At 44.0% G+C, this 14738-nt stretch overlaps 1 protein-coding gene and 1 non-coding gene across 14 annotated transcripts in view; one reads left to right on the top strand and one right to left on the bottom strand.

The window, feature by feature from the left end:
- The window catches only part of CCDC180 (coiled-coil domain containing 180), a 127196-nt gene extending 115597 nt beyond the window's left edge, over window positions 1–11599 (top strand). For 9 of the 13 annotated variants that reach the window (XM_075905191.1, XM_075905190.1, XM_075905185.1 and 6 more), the window contains 7 exons: window positions 413–554; window positions 1514–1674; window positions 5552–5689; window positions 6409–6520; window positions 7866–7971; window positions 9088–9226; window positions 11389–11599. In XM_075905191.1, the coding sequence (XP_075761306.1) occupies window positions 413–554; window positions 1514–1674; window positions 5552–5689; window positions 6409–6520; window positions 7866–7971; window positions 9088–9226; window positions 11389–11520 (930 nt within the window). In that variant the 3' untranslated portion in view covers window positions 11521–11599. The other 4 variants (XR_012897158.1, XM_075905195.1, XM_075905194.1 and 1 more) reach the window with 4 other exon arrangements.
- A 3028-nt stretch (window positions 11600–14627) lies between these two features.
- Window positions 14628–14700, bottom strand: TRNAK-UUU (transfer RNA lysine (anticodon UUU)). The gene has a single exon. It is a non-coding gene; the product is annotated as a tRNA-Lys (tRNA).
- Window positions 14701–14738: the final 38 nt, after the last annotated feature.

Genomic DNA, 14738 nt, shown 5'->3' with positions numbered 1-14738 from the left:
AACTGTATTTTCTGCAGTCAATTTCTACTATTACAGATTTACTCCGGTACAGGTTGAACTTCTCTAATCCAGATTTCCTTTGTCTGGCAACATCCCAGGTCCAGCAAACAGGAATGATAGATGCATACAAATAGGAAAACACTATTCAGTAGATTACAACTTTCCAGTTATGCATATTCATAAGCATATTTTAATAAAGCATAGTGATAGGTCTGTGACACCCCTGATATCTGGGAATGAATCTGCACTGCATGCTCAGCAAACATTCCCTCTGATAAGGCACACGTGGGAGAGGATAAAGGTGGCACAGAATGAAGGGGAGGTTGAAAGCCAATGACTGTTTTGTTTGCAGTGGATTAGATTGGATGGGTTTGTCAAGTCCTTTTCTTTATCACATCTTTACCTTCCAAAGGAGTTTTACCGAAAGGATAAGCATCAAATCACAAGGCCTGAATATCTGCAAGAAACATTTGAACATTGTGCAGAAGTATTTGGGCAGAAGCTCCTGTCTTATCAGAGCCAGACAGATGATTACCATAATTCCTGCCTACTAGGTAAAATTCTAAAGCCTAATACTTTGTCATATGTACCAGCTGGAACTGAAAGCTGAAATGATCATAAGCCTAGAAATTTTCTTAATTCAGTCTTAAGTCAATTCAAATGGAAGATGGCAGCCATCCTGAGGGAGGTGAGGGGTCTGGGGCAAGCCCCCCCCCCCCCGTTGCAGGTCCCCCCTGACCCCACTTCATTCCTGCCCCAAGCCCCATCCTTACTCTACCCCTGCTCACCCTCCTTGCCCCCTCCCATGAGAATTGTAGCCCGGGAGATTATAGGGGTCTGGCATGGTGGCAGCAGGGCTTTGGGAAGCCAAGCCACAAGAGTGGGGCAGGGTACATCAGACCAGGCTGCCCGGTTGCTCTGGCGCCTGCCACCATGGTGAGTGAGGTGGGGGGACAATCCCTGCTGCTGTGGCACCAGGCACCTTGGTAATCCCCCAGGTCCCTCCCATCCATAGGATGGTTGGGGCAGCCTCCACGGGGCCCCCAAAAGATCAGGGCCTGGGACAGCTGCCCTGAATCATTCTATGGAAGGGACAGATCTGGAAGAAGGAACAAGAGCAGGCTTTGTATGGATTTAAGGTCCTATTATCACTGAGAAGGCTGGAAAGTTTTAAAGCCTAGTTATGTTTCCGTTTCAGTGAGTGGCACCAGAGTTGGGCCAAATACCTCTAACTAGAGTGGTTTCAGTTACTAAAATTATGTGAGAAAAACCATTGCAAAGATAGTTGACAGACCTGTACAAATGTGTTAGAACCAGTGTGGGTCTCCAACCACTGGTCCTGGGACAGTGGACACAAAGGTGGGATGTGTGTGGAAAAAAAATTATCCCTGTGAAAGAAAATTCCAGTCACTTTAGGTACTTATGCTAGACTTTTTGTTTGGTTGGTTTCTGGTTCCTTAAAGTCAGTGTCTTTTATGTACACAAACCATCTTGTGGCGGCCTTTTCCAACAGAGTTCTGGGATCAGCTGAAGTTATTTGAAGAACAGCTTCCTCATGTCTCCCGTCTGGTTATCGACAGCCTTTTCCAAGAGCACGAGCAGCAGCTCAGGCACTCCACTGATCAGATCCGGCAGCTCTTCAGAGCACAGCTGGAAGAATGGGACAGTGCAAAGGTACGGTTTATGGGCATGCTGGAATGTCTTCAGCATAAGATATCTGCTGTGAGACTGAACATGTTATTGGCAGTTATATTAAACTCATTTGCTTGCTTACGCCACTAGTTTCAGTCTTATAGCTGGGTTCAGGGTTTTGAACCCATGTTATGATTTTGTTTTCTTTCCAGTATTTTTACTTGCTGTCATATAAGTCTGTTCTATAAGTGCTCTGTGTTAACCGGAGTGGTGATCCTCAGTTGACACTAGTAAGCTGGGGTATGTCTACAGTACAGCACTAATTCGAACTAACTTAATTTGAATTAATTAATTCGAACTAAGCTAATTCGAATTAGCACAGCTAGACTTAAAAACTAGTTCGAATTAGCGTTTTGCTAATTCAAACTAGCATGTCCACACAGAGTGGACCCTGAACAGAGGTTAAGGATGGCCAGAAGCAGTGCCGGCAGGGCATCAGATGAGGACTTAGAGCGTGGAGCTGCTGTCTCAGGCTAGCCGAGGGCTGTGCTTAAAGGGACCCGACCCCCACCCTGAACAGACAGTTCTCAGGGTTCCCTGCTTGCAAAGCAGTCCTGGCTTGGAGTGCCCTGAGTGCCCACACGCGGAACATCACAGCACTCGGCCATCAGCCTGGCTGCACTTGCCGCAGGCTGCCATCCGGGGGGAGGGGGCAATCGGGGGGCTGCAGGAGAGCTTCCACCCCGAGAAGCCCGCAGAGCCAGCCCAGTCCTCCCCATCGGGGGCGCATACCCCATTCCTCCCTCACCTCCTTCCACTTACCCTTCCCTAGCCCCCCTTCCTGATGTACAAAATAAAGAAAACTTGTGTTCAAAAATAGAATCTCTCTTTATTGAACAAAACTGGGGGAGACAGGGAAAAAGAGGTGGGAGAGAGGAAGAGAAAGGCTGGGAGAGTGGAGGGCAACTAAAATGATCAGGGGTTGGGAACAGGTCCCATATGAAGAGAGGCTAAAGAGACTGGGACTTTTCAGCTTAGAGAAGAGGAGACGGAAGGGGGATATGATAGGGGTCTATAAAAGCAAGAGTGGTGTGGAGAGGGTGCATAAAGAAAAGTTCTCCATTAGTTCCCATAATAGAAGGACTAGAGGACACCAAAGGAAAGGAATGGGTAGCAGGCTTCAAACTAGTAACAGAAAGTTGTTCTTCACAAAGCAAAGAGTCAACCTGTGGAACTCCTTGCTGCAGGAGGCTGTGAAGGCTAGAACTAGAACTGAGTTTAAAGAGAAGTTAGATCAAGTCATGGAGGCTGGGTCCATGGAGTGGTATTAGCCAGGGTGTAGAAATGGTGTCCCTGTCCAAAGTTTGTGGAAGGCTGGAGATGGATGGCACGAGACAAATGGCTTGGTCACTGTCTTTGGTCCATCCCCTCCAGGGTACTTAGGGTTGGCTGCTGTCGGCAGACAGGCTACTGGACTAGATGGACCTTTGGTCTGACCCAGGACGGCCATTGTAAGCTCAGGGCTCAGGATCGGGGGTCTCAGTGGACCACATTGATTTTCATGCACACCTGCTCCTGGGTGGCCAGGCTGGCAGCTCTCATGCCCTAGACGGCCACTTTCCTGTGCCTAGTGCGGAGTTCGTGGACAAGGTCCACGATGTCTGCACTAGACCGGGTGCCCGCCTCTTGCGGTCCTGGCCAGGCTCCCGAGAGCCACCAGCCTGGTCCCGGGAAGAGGCGGAGGGCTGGGGGGCATCGGGTGGCTGGCTCATGGCGTGCCAGGTGCAGGGTCTGCTGGCTGGGTGCTGGCAGGCTTGCACCTGGCACAGGCACCGTAGCCAGCCCGTGCCCCTTTAAGGGCTCCAGGGCCAGGAGGGGGGCATACGAGTTTCCCTGGTGTTGGCCAGAGTGGCCACGAGGGAAAGCTGGGGAGGGCTAGCCTCCCACTAGTTCCAATTAAGGGGCTACACAGCCCTTAATTCAAACTAGTAAGTTCGAACTAGGCTTAGTCCTCGTAAAATGAGGTTTACCTAGTTTGAACTAAGCGAACTAGCGGAGCACTAGTGTAGCGCCTATGAAACTTAATTCGAACTAACGTCCGTTAGTTCGAATTAACTTTGTAGTGTAGACATACCACTGGTGTGTATATCACTCCTTTGGGAGCAGAGAATCTGGAAATTCAGTGAGTATTCAGTGGGTTAGGGTTGGGCACTCCAGAGGGATGCTTGAAGGACTCTGGTGTTATGTGCCTATCACTAACCTGCACAGAGAGCAAGGCCTCTGAAGGCCCGGAGGACAGTGCTAGGGACGGCAGAGGCTGGTGGAGTCAAGGACCTGATCGACAGACAAGATTTCCTCTTGCTAAGGGCAGGTGATACCAAAGTGCCTAACAATCCAGGGGATCCCAGGAAGCATCACAGCATTACTGATGTCTAAGGGTGCCTACTTGCTTCCCTCACCCTCTGACAGGTCTCTGTCCCGCTGCTGATCTACCTGGTGATTCTCTCTATGTTGCTGTTCTTTATAAGGGAGTCAGCTGATCCCTGCTCAGGTGTATCTCCTTAGTAACTACAGTTGGCTGGCCCAAGGCATTTAGCCATTAAAGAGCATGCCACCCTGTTATATATGATACATAAGAGTTGTGTTTCTACTTATCCCTCTTTCTCTTTAGAACTGTCAGCCGACGGTCAGGGCAGTGTGTGTGTGTATGTTTCCGAGAAAAGGTTTAACGTCCGTGTCTTTACTGCTAGGACCGGGGTCCCATCGCAGAGGGTGGCCAGCAGGCCAACAGACGCCCCGTTATATAGGAAGAGCTTATTACACCTTAGATTTTAACTGCTAGAACACAAAGTTCCTTCGCAGCGGGCAGCCTGGGAAAGGCTGGAAAGGTGCCCCAACGGATCTTGTCACCTGGGAGTGACACAGATCCAAACGCCCAAGCTCTCCCTATGTCTGTCCCTTTGTGACCGGCTGAAGTTCTTTTAAATTGTGCTTGGTTCTGTTACAGCAACTGAAGGAGTCAGGTTAAAGCTTAAACAGTTACAGGTTTATTAAAAGACTTATAAAAGCATATGGTTACAATGGCTATTGCTCTATTTCTTAAATGCTAGCATATATATATATATATATATATATATATATATATATATATATATATATATATATATATATATATATATAGGTCTTAAAAATGATCACAGGAAAAAGGTAAAGATAGAAAATAGAAATAATGGTACCAAGTGACAGCTTAATCTTTAAAGAGCTCTAACACTATGTATATATATACTTAAGCAAAGGACCACATCCAGGTACAATTTTTACCCCTTTCTGTGCCTCTCGACTCCAGCGTGTCAGGCCAGGGCCGGTCTCTCAATTCCTAGGAAAGACGAATACGAGGTGGGCGTCCCCTTGGAACCTCGGGAGATCAAACACCAAACCCGACCAGCAGATAGATGGTAGATTGACACTCAGAGAAAATGCGCTGCTGGACCCATCTTTATACCCCTGGGGGCCCGTATTCTCTTTCTTATCTAAGATGCCGAATTGTACTGGTCCGTTTTGTGGCGCCAGTTCTTACAAGCAAGTTTCAAGTTAATTTACACTTGCAAGAGAGATAACTAAATTGTGAGCACTAGACATTTTTTTACTGGGCGAGAGATTCCTCCCCCCGTGGATGGATGTGTGTTCGTATCAATATGGGTTTGAGTCAAGGGCACTCCTTGGCAGCCTCTTGGTCAGCAATTGGCGTATCTCTGTTTACAGCCATTCACGGTCACACAGCCTGGGCCTTCTGCTCTGTGTGCCCTGTATGCTCCAGGCAAGCAAAAATGGATGTTACAAGGGGGTTCCTGTCTGGCTACAAGAACCCAGTCACTCATTCCCTACAGAAAATGCTAGTGATGTCTTTGTTTGATTAAAGGCCGAGAACAAGAAAAAACTGCGTCCAGCGCTGGGGCACCCAGACAACTTACCCCTGCTGGAGGTTTTGTGCCAGGAGGAGTTAAAAAGACAAAAAGACCAAGCTGATGGGATACTCCTGAATACCCAGAAACTGCAGGTATGAGTGACACACTGAATTGTGGTTTGTTAGCACCTGTGTGATTTCTTGCTTGAGGTCAGCGGTTGGAGTCTAGGTGCATTTTACCTCCATGGTTAAAAGTGAACTGGGAAACTTTTTTTAATTGTAGGGAGCTCCCAACAAAGACAATATCTTTTGACTCTTCATTCTGTGCTGTCATCATTAGACCCTATGATCTTCATAAGAGTGCATGGATACAGATTTATAGTTAATCTGTTATTCCCATAGGGTATTTATTCATACTGCAAACTGAGGTAAGGAGTGAACTTGCATTTGACTGCTCCCATAATGATAACATCTTTGGTTCTGAAAAGACTAATTTATTCAATCACACAGCATGTGAGAATGGAGCAATGGTGACATCTCCTGGCTAACATTCTTAATTGCAGCACGTGGGGGGTGCTTTTCCTCTGGGTGTTTTAATTTTCTGTTTAATCATATTGTGCAATTCTTGAGCTTTATAGTCTCTTACTACAGAGATCTTCTTATGCCATTTTATAATTTACATCAGTCTGAACCGTGATGTGTTTGCAGGGAAGCATTCCCAAGAAGCCAAACTCTGAGCTTTTCCTAAAGTGCTGCTCTGCAGCTGTTGTACACAAGCAAGGGTGGAGAGTTGTGTAGGAGATGAGGATCTTTGGGAGGAGCACGTTTCCCATTTGCACTTGAGTCCCAAAATGATAACTGTGCCCCTGCAGGCCTGTGCTACTGAGTGTGTCCAGAAATTTGTTTCTGCGCTAGCTAGCCTCACGGAAAACCTGCTTCTGGAGTTAGATGAATGTATCACCATTGATGATGTACAAGTAGCAAGTAAGTCAACTGAAAGGAGCACTTACCCAATTCTCCACTTCTTTCTTGATGCTTCCATCAAAATGTTGTTAAAAGGAGAAATAGAGTCCCTTCTGCGCTATTCATTCTATAATTGACGATGCCTATTGCTTATATTAGCTGTATTTCATTATACTGAGGAACTTGTAATGCCAAGTGCAGTCATCCATTGATTTTTTTTTTTAACTATTCATTGTCAAAAGGTTTCAAGGAAAGTTTTATGCAATTTAAGGATGAGTGTTATTAACGACAAGTAAAAATTTAGAGTTTGTAGTTTCATCTCAAATTCTCAAGAGCAACATATTTGCATCTCCCTTCTTCCGTGGCTGACTCTGTAGGTGAAGTTTTGCTGTGTGCCCTTTGGAAATGCAGCATAGATGGCAGGGTGCAATGGTGGTTTGTGCATGCAAAATTCTAAATTGCCATGGGGGCTAGTACAACTTTGCTTATCAGAAACAAGTACCAGTATAAGGCTGCTTATCCTGTGTGTTCTTGACATGGTCTCGCATACCATGCTTAATCTGCATTATTATTCAAAACAATTCCTGACTCTTGGGCCCCGCCTGCATGCTTTGGCGCACCAGACTTGAAACAGGCCAGAAATCCACACTTTGGACAAAGCAGACATCAACATTAATGGCTCCCCCACAGGGGTTTAGGGAGTAAGAAGGGGCTTTGGGTTGAGGCAGGGAGTTGCAGTGCAGGGGACTGAGGGCTCCAGATGGAGGAAAAGGCACTGATGTGGGGTTGGGGATGAGGAATTTTGCCTGCAGGAGGGGGCTCTAGATTGGGATTGAGGGGCTGGGAGGAAGGGAAGGGGATCATGGCTGAGACAGCAGGTTGGGGTGCAGAAGGGAGTGAGGACTCTGGCTGGGGGGGTGGGCTCTGGGTTGAGGCTGGGGATGATGGGTTTGAGGTGCAGGGTGCTCTGGGCTGGAACTGAGAGATTCAGAGGGTGGGGAGGAGATCAGGGCTGGGACAGGTCAGTGGTGCTGACTGTAGCCACCAGGATCTCTTTTTGACAGGGTGTTCCAGTTGAAAACCAGACACCTGGTACCATGCCTCAGTCCCACCATGTAGCAGTTCAGGATGCTACAAACAGGGCTTTTGGCCCAATTGGAAAGCGATTTCTGTGCTCTGATGACCAGGTTAGGAATAGGAGACCTTTGAGTACTATGAAAAGAGAGAATTTGGATGATTCACTGATTTCTTGCAAAGTTACCCGTAGAAAACGAAAAGTATCTAGCTTTGTACAATTGCCTTGGCTCAATGATACGTAGCTGATCTTGTCTTGCTGCTACTAAGTTTTCTCTTTGCTGTGTCCCAGAAATTGAAATGCCGAAAGAAAAGACTTGCACTTTAATCCGTCGTAAACGAGCTGGACTTTCTTTAGAGATCCATGAGGTGAAGCCATTAACTGAACGTGGCAGCAGGTACCATTATATATGGCAGTTCTCTGCACATTTTCTGTCAAAAATGCTCTGGGTTCTGTCCACATAGTTTTCTACTGTGCTTGTTCATGTCAGTACACTTGTTGTCCTTCCTAAGTTCTACCCACAGCAATTAGGATGTTGTTCCTCTAAACTAGTCTACTTCTGAGAGATAGAAAATGCCTCTTTGGGGAAAAACCCTCCTTATTTTGACCCCATATTAATCAATGGAATTTGCATATAACAGAAAAAGTATTTTTGTTCTAGTTTTGATAAATAACTAAATTCCTCACTCCCAGTATTAGTCTAGATCGGGGCAGGCAAGATGAGGCCCACGGGCCAGGTGTGGCCCACCAAGGCTTTCAGTGACCATCAGTCAAGGTGCAGCCCCAGACTGCTCAAAATGGTTGGCTGCCAGTGGGAGCTAAGAAATTGTGCTGGAGGCAGGGGCAATGCATGATGCTCAGCACAGAGAGCAGCATGGAGCAGCCAGCCACTTTTGAGCCTGCCTGAGGGTCCTGCTGGGCTGCTGGTTGGGAGCAGCTTAGGTAAGCACCTCTGAGCCAGAGCCTGCATCTGGCACCCCACCCTCTTGTGCACCCCAACTCCCTATCCCAGGTCACTGCCCAAACCTTCTGCACTTTCCTCTTTGCCCCAGGTCACAACTCCCTGCCAGACCCGCCACCCACTCCTACATCTCTCCCCCAGGCCAGAATCCTCTCCTGCACCCAAAAACCCTCCGAGATCCTACACCCCAATACCCTGCCCCGCGTCACAACTCCTTGCTTCAGCCAAACTCCCTCTCAGACCCCATACACTCTCCTGAACCCCAGTCCCCTACCCTGAGCTTTCTTCTACATCCAACTTTCATCCCAGACTCTGCACTCTCTCCACAGAAAAGTGTGGCCCTTAATCACGTATCAATATCTTGGAGTGGTCCCCCACCAAAAATTATTGCCCACTCCTGGTCAAGCTCCTGCTTTTGTGGCAATTTCTTTTTGAAAAAAAAATTCAACCTGTATTTTCTCTTTAGGTATAATGAGCAGTAAAATTGTTCTACTCCTTTCCTTCCCCACCAACAAAAAGTCTTTTAAAGGATTTCTTTTTTGTGGTTTTAAGGACCTGGCCTGGAGTACCTATGACTATGCTCACAGATGTTCCAGACCATATTCTCTGCAGAGAAACTGCCTCTGTGACAACAGCCAAAACGACTCTGGGTCATGTTTCAGCAGAAGAAGCAAGAGATGCAGCCTATGTGGTTTGTGTGGGAGAGGGGGGTCATTTCAGAAGGCCATAGCTTATAGAAAATGTACCTGCTCATAAAACCAGGGCACACTGCAAGTCTTTTCAAAGATTATAGTCAAAATAAGGATGACCAGAAATCCCCTCTCATTTCCATTTCTTTATGATGGGGACTAAAGTAGAAAGTGCTTGAATGATTTCTGGCTGAAATCCTTTTCTCTCAGGCATTTCCCCACTTTTCAATAGGACAAAACAATGAATGGTGCCAAAACAAATTATGATGGACATAAATGTCAGTAGAGCTATAGTTTGGACAGGAACGGGTACGTCTACACTGCACACTTATTTCAGAATAAGCTATTCCAGAAGAAATACTCCAAAATAGCTTATTTTGAAATAGTGTGTCTACACTACAGAGTAGACTTGAAATTAGTATGAGGTAGGCTCCCCTAATGTGGATGCACTATCTCGATTTAGAGCCGCAGGAAGCACTAAAGAGTAATTACTTTGAATAGCCCTGGGGAGGAGCTATTTCAAAATAACAGCAGTGGAGCGTCCACATCTATGCTGCCCTCTCTTGTGCAATAAAATATGCAAATGAGGTGAAGCAGTGAATATCGCCATGCCTCATTTCATACTTAATGAGCCACCATTTTTGTGCAAGGGGCTTTTGCGCAAAAACCCCTTCTTGCACAACAGCCGTTCTGCCACTTTTTCAGGAAGAATGGCTCTTCCGCAAAAGCCCCTTGTGCAAAAATAGCTGCTCATTAAGTATGCAAATGAAGCACGGCGATATTCACCGCTTTGCCTCATTTGCATATTTTCTTGTGCAAGAGAGGGCAATGTAGACATAGCCTACAGCTATTCTGAAATAGCAGTTTCGGAAGAAGCATTATTCCTCATGAAATGAGGTTTACGGAAGTCGGAATAAGCCATCCGTTATTTTGAATTTATTTCAAAATAACGGAATTGCTGTGTAGACACTCACATTGTTATTTCGGAATAATGGCCGTTATTCTGAAATAATGCTGCTGTGTAGACGCACCCGAACTGTGGTGTCACAATTCTCCCCTCATACTGTTTCATTACAGTACTTATTTCTCTTCCTAAAGTCTGTCATTTCAGTTTTGGATCACAAAGCTAGTTCTCTCTTGGAGTGGAATAGGTGGTAAGATCTACTCCTATTTCCATCCTAAATAATCTTTGATTTCTCTTTCTACCACTACTAGGGTCACCCTCTCGTCACTTTGTCCAGTAGAAAAATGAACACATTCCTTTCCAATCTGCTTCCAAGCCCTCCAACTCGCATTGTGTATAGCTGAAAAACTCAACAAAATCAGCAGCTGGGGAAAAGTGCTCTGTTAAGTCCTCAGGGGAATAAAAGATCAGCATTGCTAGGCCAGTTCTGGTAGTGACTTTACCCCAAGTGATTAATTTCAACAATTCATTTCAACAGACATTTTGTATATATATCTATATATATAAAATTATGGCAGAAATAGCAAGATCATAAAACTGTGTCCAAATTTTGTGTGTGTGTAATGATAGTTAAGGACTTGTCTTAAAACACACCTGGGAGCTAGGCATGATGTATGTATATATGTGTGTGAGTAATATTTATCAATGTACGTATCATATAGTACATACATGCTGCACAATAAAATGTATTAGGTTAAGGCAAAATGAAATAATGATGTATACATTCAAGAAAACAGTATTTTAGAACAATAACTCATTTATGTGGTCTAGAGGTTTTGATTATGGTAAAAGTTTCATAATTCCCTAGTTCAGTCTAGGTGATGTATCTCAGAGCAGCTTCACGCAGTTTAGCTTGTCTCTGTGCCTTAATAAATTCTAAGACAAAAGAAGATTAGAGTTTTAGCATCCTTCTAGAATATGTAGAACTCATTGAGGAGGGATGGAGAATCTTGCATTTTAACCCACTTTATACTTAAAAGCAAAACTTAAATCTTTATTTTGCTTGTTTCAGTACCTATTAAAGAAAGAAACGGAAAGAATGTATTAAGTAATTAATTGCTTGTATAGCTCTATTGTCAAATGTGGCCATTACACAGTCATCTGACACGGGGTGGGGGGGGGCAGAGTATGGAGTTAGAACTGAAAGAGATGACAGGTAATCAGATTTTAATGTTTCTTATTTTTTGCTTATTTGTTCAGAAATATAAGCAGAAGCTGGAGGAAGAATTTGCCAAGATGAAGGAAGAAAACACAGCCCAGCTAACCCAGTCTCAGCGCTGGGAGGGGTGGTGGAAACAATCTGTTCAGAAGATAAAGCAGCTTTATGCATGAACCTCTTGTTACATGTAAATCTGTGTTAATAATGTATCAGTGTCTTTGTTCTACAAATAAAACTTTATTAGAGAAAAAAGTCTGATTGTCCTATAACTTTCCTAGAATAATTGGTGAATGTCTGTAAAGGGTCTGTGGAGAGTCCATCTTTGCTCAGAGGTCTATAGCCACAGCTGATTCTGTCATGAAAAAAATCAGTTTGTCTCTCTTTACAACAGCCAGTACTGATGGAGGTTAAGAAGAAATTTCTCCTATAGACGAGTTATTTTATAATTGTCCACCCTTGGATTTCTTGCATCTTACTCTTACATTAGTTACACCACAGGTCTGATCCAATCTTGCAGCTCCTATAACTAATGTACTTGTTATCTAAGTATGGGAGATTAGTCTGTAATTGCTATAATCCATAGCACCTTTTTGTATTGCTGCCCTCTGGAATAGTAGCTGATGATATTGAGACACTGGATATCTTTAACAACTCAGCCACCTCACTCTTAAATTCCCTGAAAACTCTTGGATTTATCCCATCCCTTGTACTTGTATCCAGACTAAAAATGCCTAATTCTTCCCTCTGAAAGCTTATATACACTGTTTTCTTCCAAGCTCTTTCTTTCTTTTATTCATTTTAAAGATACTAGACTTAAGGGGTCAAAACTTCAGTTTTTGGCCATTTAAAAATATTTTATTAAATGCAGATAAATTCAAGCTTCTTGGGAAGAATGTTAAAATATCTACCTATCATTTAAGCTAGGGCATTCATATATTCTCTAAAGGACACAATTAACACACTAATTGCATGAAGTTTTTGAGAGCTGGGTTTGAACTGAGGGAAGGGGCTTGCTGTCGAGATGTTCACTTTCTTGGAACTCCATTAGCTGTTTTATTTTATTGTATTCAAGCAGCTCTACACTGAAAAGAGACTTTTGGGACCAGAACCTCAGCTGGTTTAAATCAGTATAGCTCTGTTGAAGTCAATGGAACTGCATCCATTCACTCTGGCACTGTAAAAGTGACTCATTGCTAATAACAATGGTTATTGTCTTGATGATTTCTATGTGAGATGCACTCAGTTCGCTACCTCCCAAGCTTCAAGCTCCAGCTAGTTTCTGAGCGTCAAAATGGTTTATTTCCTCCTCGTGCATCATCATCAGAAGTATACATTATTCAAGCCCCAATAATCTTTGACAGCCCCATTAGACCAAATGATGCCCTCGGTGGGTACATTTTGCACTATTGTTTCCTCTTTCTGATACCTTTATTTGGAGTCCTTTATGCTTATTGTCTGAAACAACGAACACTGTGAGTGCCAGACTCAGGCACAGAGTCAAGAATCAGGACAGAGACCCTGTGACATTAGATTGTGAAATGAACGTACAAATAATTGTTGCAACCACTATTATCTGTTTGCACCAAATCTTGTACAAAATGTTTCAAGTTAGATGTCTTTGAAAAGCTGATTCTGTTTATACTATTCATATACATGTACCAGTTTTGTATTTGAAGATACAGGAATTGGCTATGCACTTGTATTTCAAAGTCTGCTTCTGGGAGCCTTCAGAAGGTTTGGCCAACCTATTGTGAAAAGGTTGCTAGTCAAATGAATAGCAATACTTCACTGACAATGTACCTTAGGTGGTGCCAATGCACATCCAATGAGCTTTGCTGTGAACGCTCGGACCAGCATGTAACCGATGGCAGCTGCCTAAAAAGGACTGTGTCATGTATGGAAAGGTAACTTTCTCATGTGACAAATGCCATCTTGGGGCATACTTTCACACAGGGAGAATAATGGGATTCCCTCCACCTGGGTAAGAATATAAAGAGGTCCCTGTGTGTTCCTCCATTTTGCCTTCACTCTTGGTACTCGCTTATGAAGGATCTCCACTATGAACTGAAGCCTGAAAGGACTGATGACCCCATACTAACAGAGGATGTATTTCAGAGATTTGTTTTATGACAGCAGTTTATTCCATCTCTGCCACTGTGCAATTGGTGTATGTATTTGATTCTTTTAACAATTCTAACTCTTTCTTTCTTTCTTTCTTTCTTTCTTTCTTTCTTTCTTTCTTTCTTTCTTTCTTTCTTTCTTTCTTTCTTTCTTTCTTTCTTTCTTTCTTTCTTTCTTTCTTTCTTTCTTTCTTTCTTTCTTTCTTTCTTTCTCCTTTAGATTTTAGTTTCTAAAGGATTGGCACAGCATGCTCTTTTGGGGAAGGTCTGAGGTACAAATTGACCTGTGAATGATGTGTTTAGCATGTAGGCTTTATGAAATGCTTGTAAGTCACCACAAGCTTTAATTTTATCATTTCTTTCACACATGCCACAAGGTAATAGTTAAGTTTTTGATTTCTAACTGTAAAAATGCTTGCTTTGAAATGGCAAACCCAGTCAGGAGGGATTCTCACCTGCCCATCAAGCAGGCCTATCAAAGCTAAATGGACCACTGTGGGGCATCACAATGGACAAATGTTGCTAATTTTCCCTTATGGCCATGAAAAGGCTACCTGAAAAAAAGTCTCTTGACCCACAGCTTGAATTCTGGAAGAAGAAAATCAAAATAGGGGACAAGAAAACTTTCAATGTGTTTTTCTGTTTGGACTCTCCCAGGGCTGGTGCTACGATACAAGTTAACTCTCAAAGTCATTCAGAGCTGACAGATTGCTGCAACTGTCGCCTTTGGAAACCATAAACTGTAACTCATTTGTGTATAGATGCTTGCCTGCTATAACCTTGTAATAACTTTATTGTTTCTTTTCTTAGTTAATAAACCCTTAGGTAATTTACTGTAGGAGTATGTATCAGTGTTGTCTTTGGTGTGAGATCAAGGTAACAAATTGACCTGAGGTAAGTAACTGATCTCTTGGGACTGGGAGCAACCTGAATATTTTGCAATCTTTGGTGTATAGCAAACAACTCTCAGCTTGTCTGGGTGGCAAAATACACTAGAATGCCCATGGGGACTGTTTGTGACTTCAAAGACTATTAAAGTGCTTTAGAAGTTCATATTTGTTACTTGTTTGGTGAAATCTAATTATACCACACACAACCTCTTTAGGAGAGACAGGAGAGCCTTGCAGAAGAACCCCAGGGAGGAGCACAGGGCCCCTTCTTGCCTGACCAGGGACTTGAACCCTGGGCCCTCAGATTAAAAGTCTGAGGCTCTACCGCCTGAGCTAGCCAAGCTTGTAATGCTGGAGGTTTCTGGGGCACTGCTGAGAGGG

The sequence above is a fragment of the Pelodiscus sinensis genome, chromosome 22 (genome assembly GCF_049634645.1).
Source record: "Pelodiscus sinensis isolate JC-2024 chromosome 22, ASM4963464v1, whole genome shotgun sequence".
In the NCBI taxonomy this organism is placed as follows: Eukaryota; Metazoa; Chordata; order Testudines; family Trionychidae; genus Pelodiscus; species Pelodiscus sinensis.
Note: the sequence above shows the minus strand (reverse complement) of the source record. Positions and strands in the feature narration are given on the sequence as shown.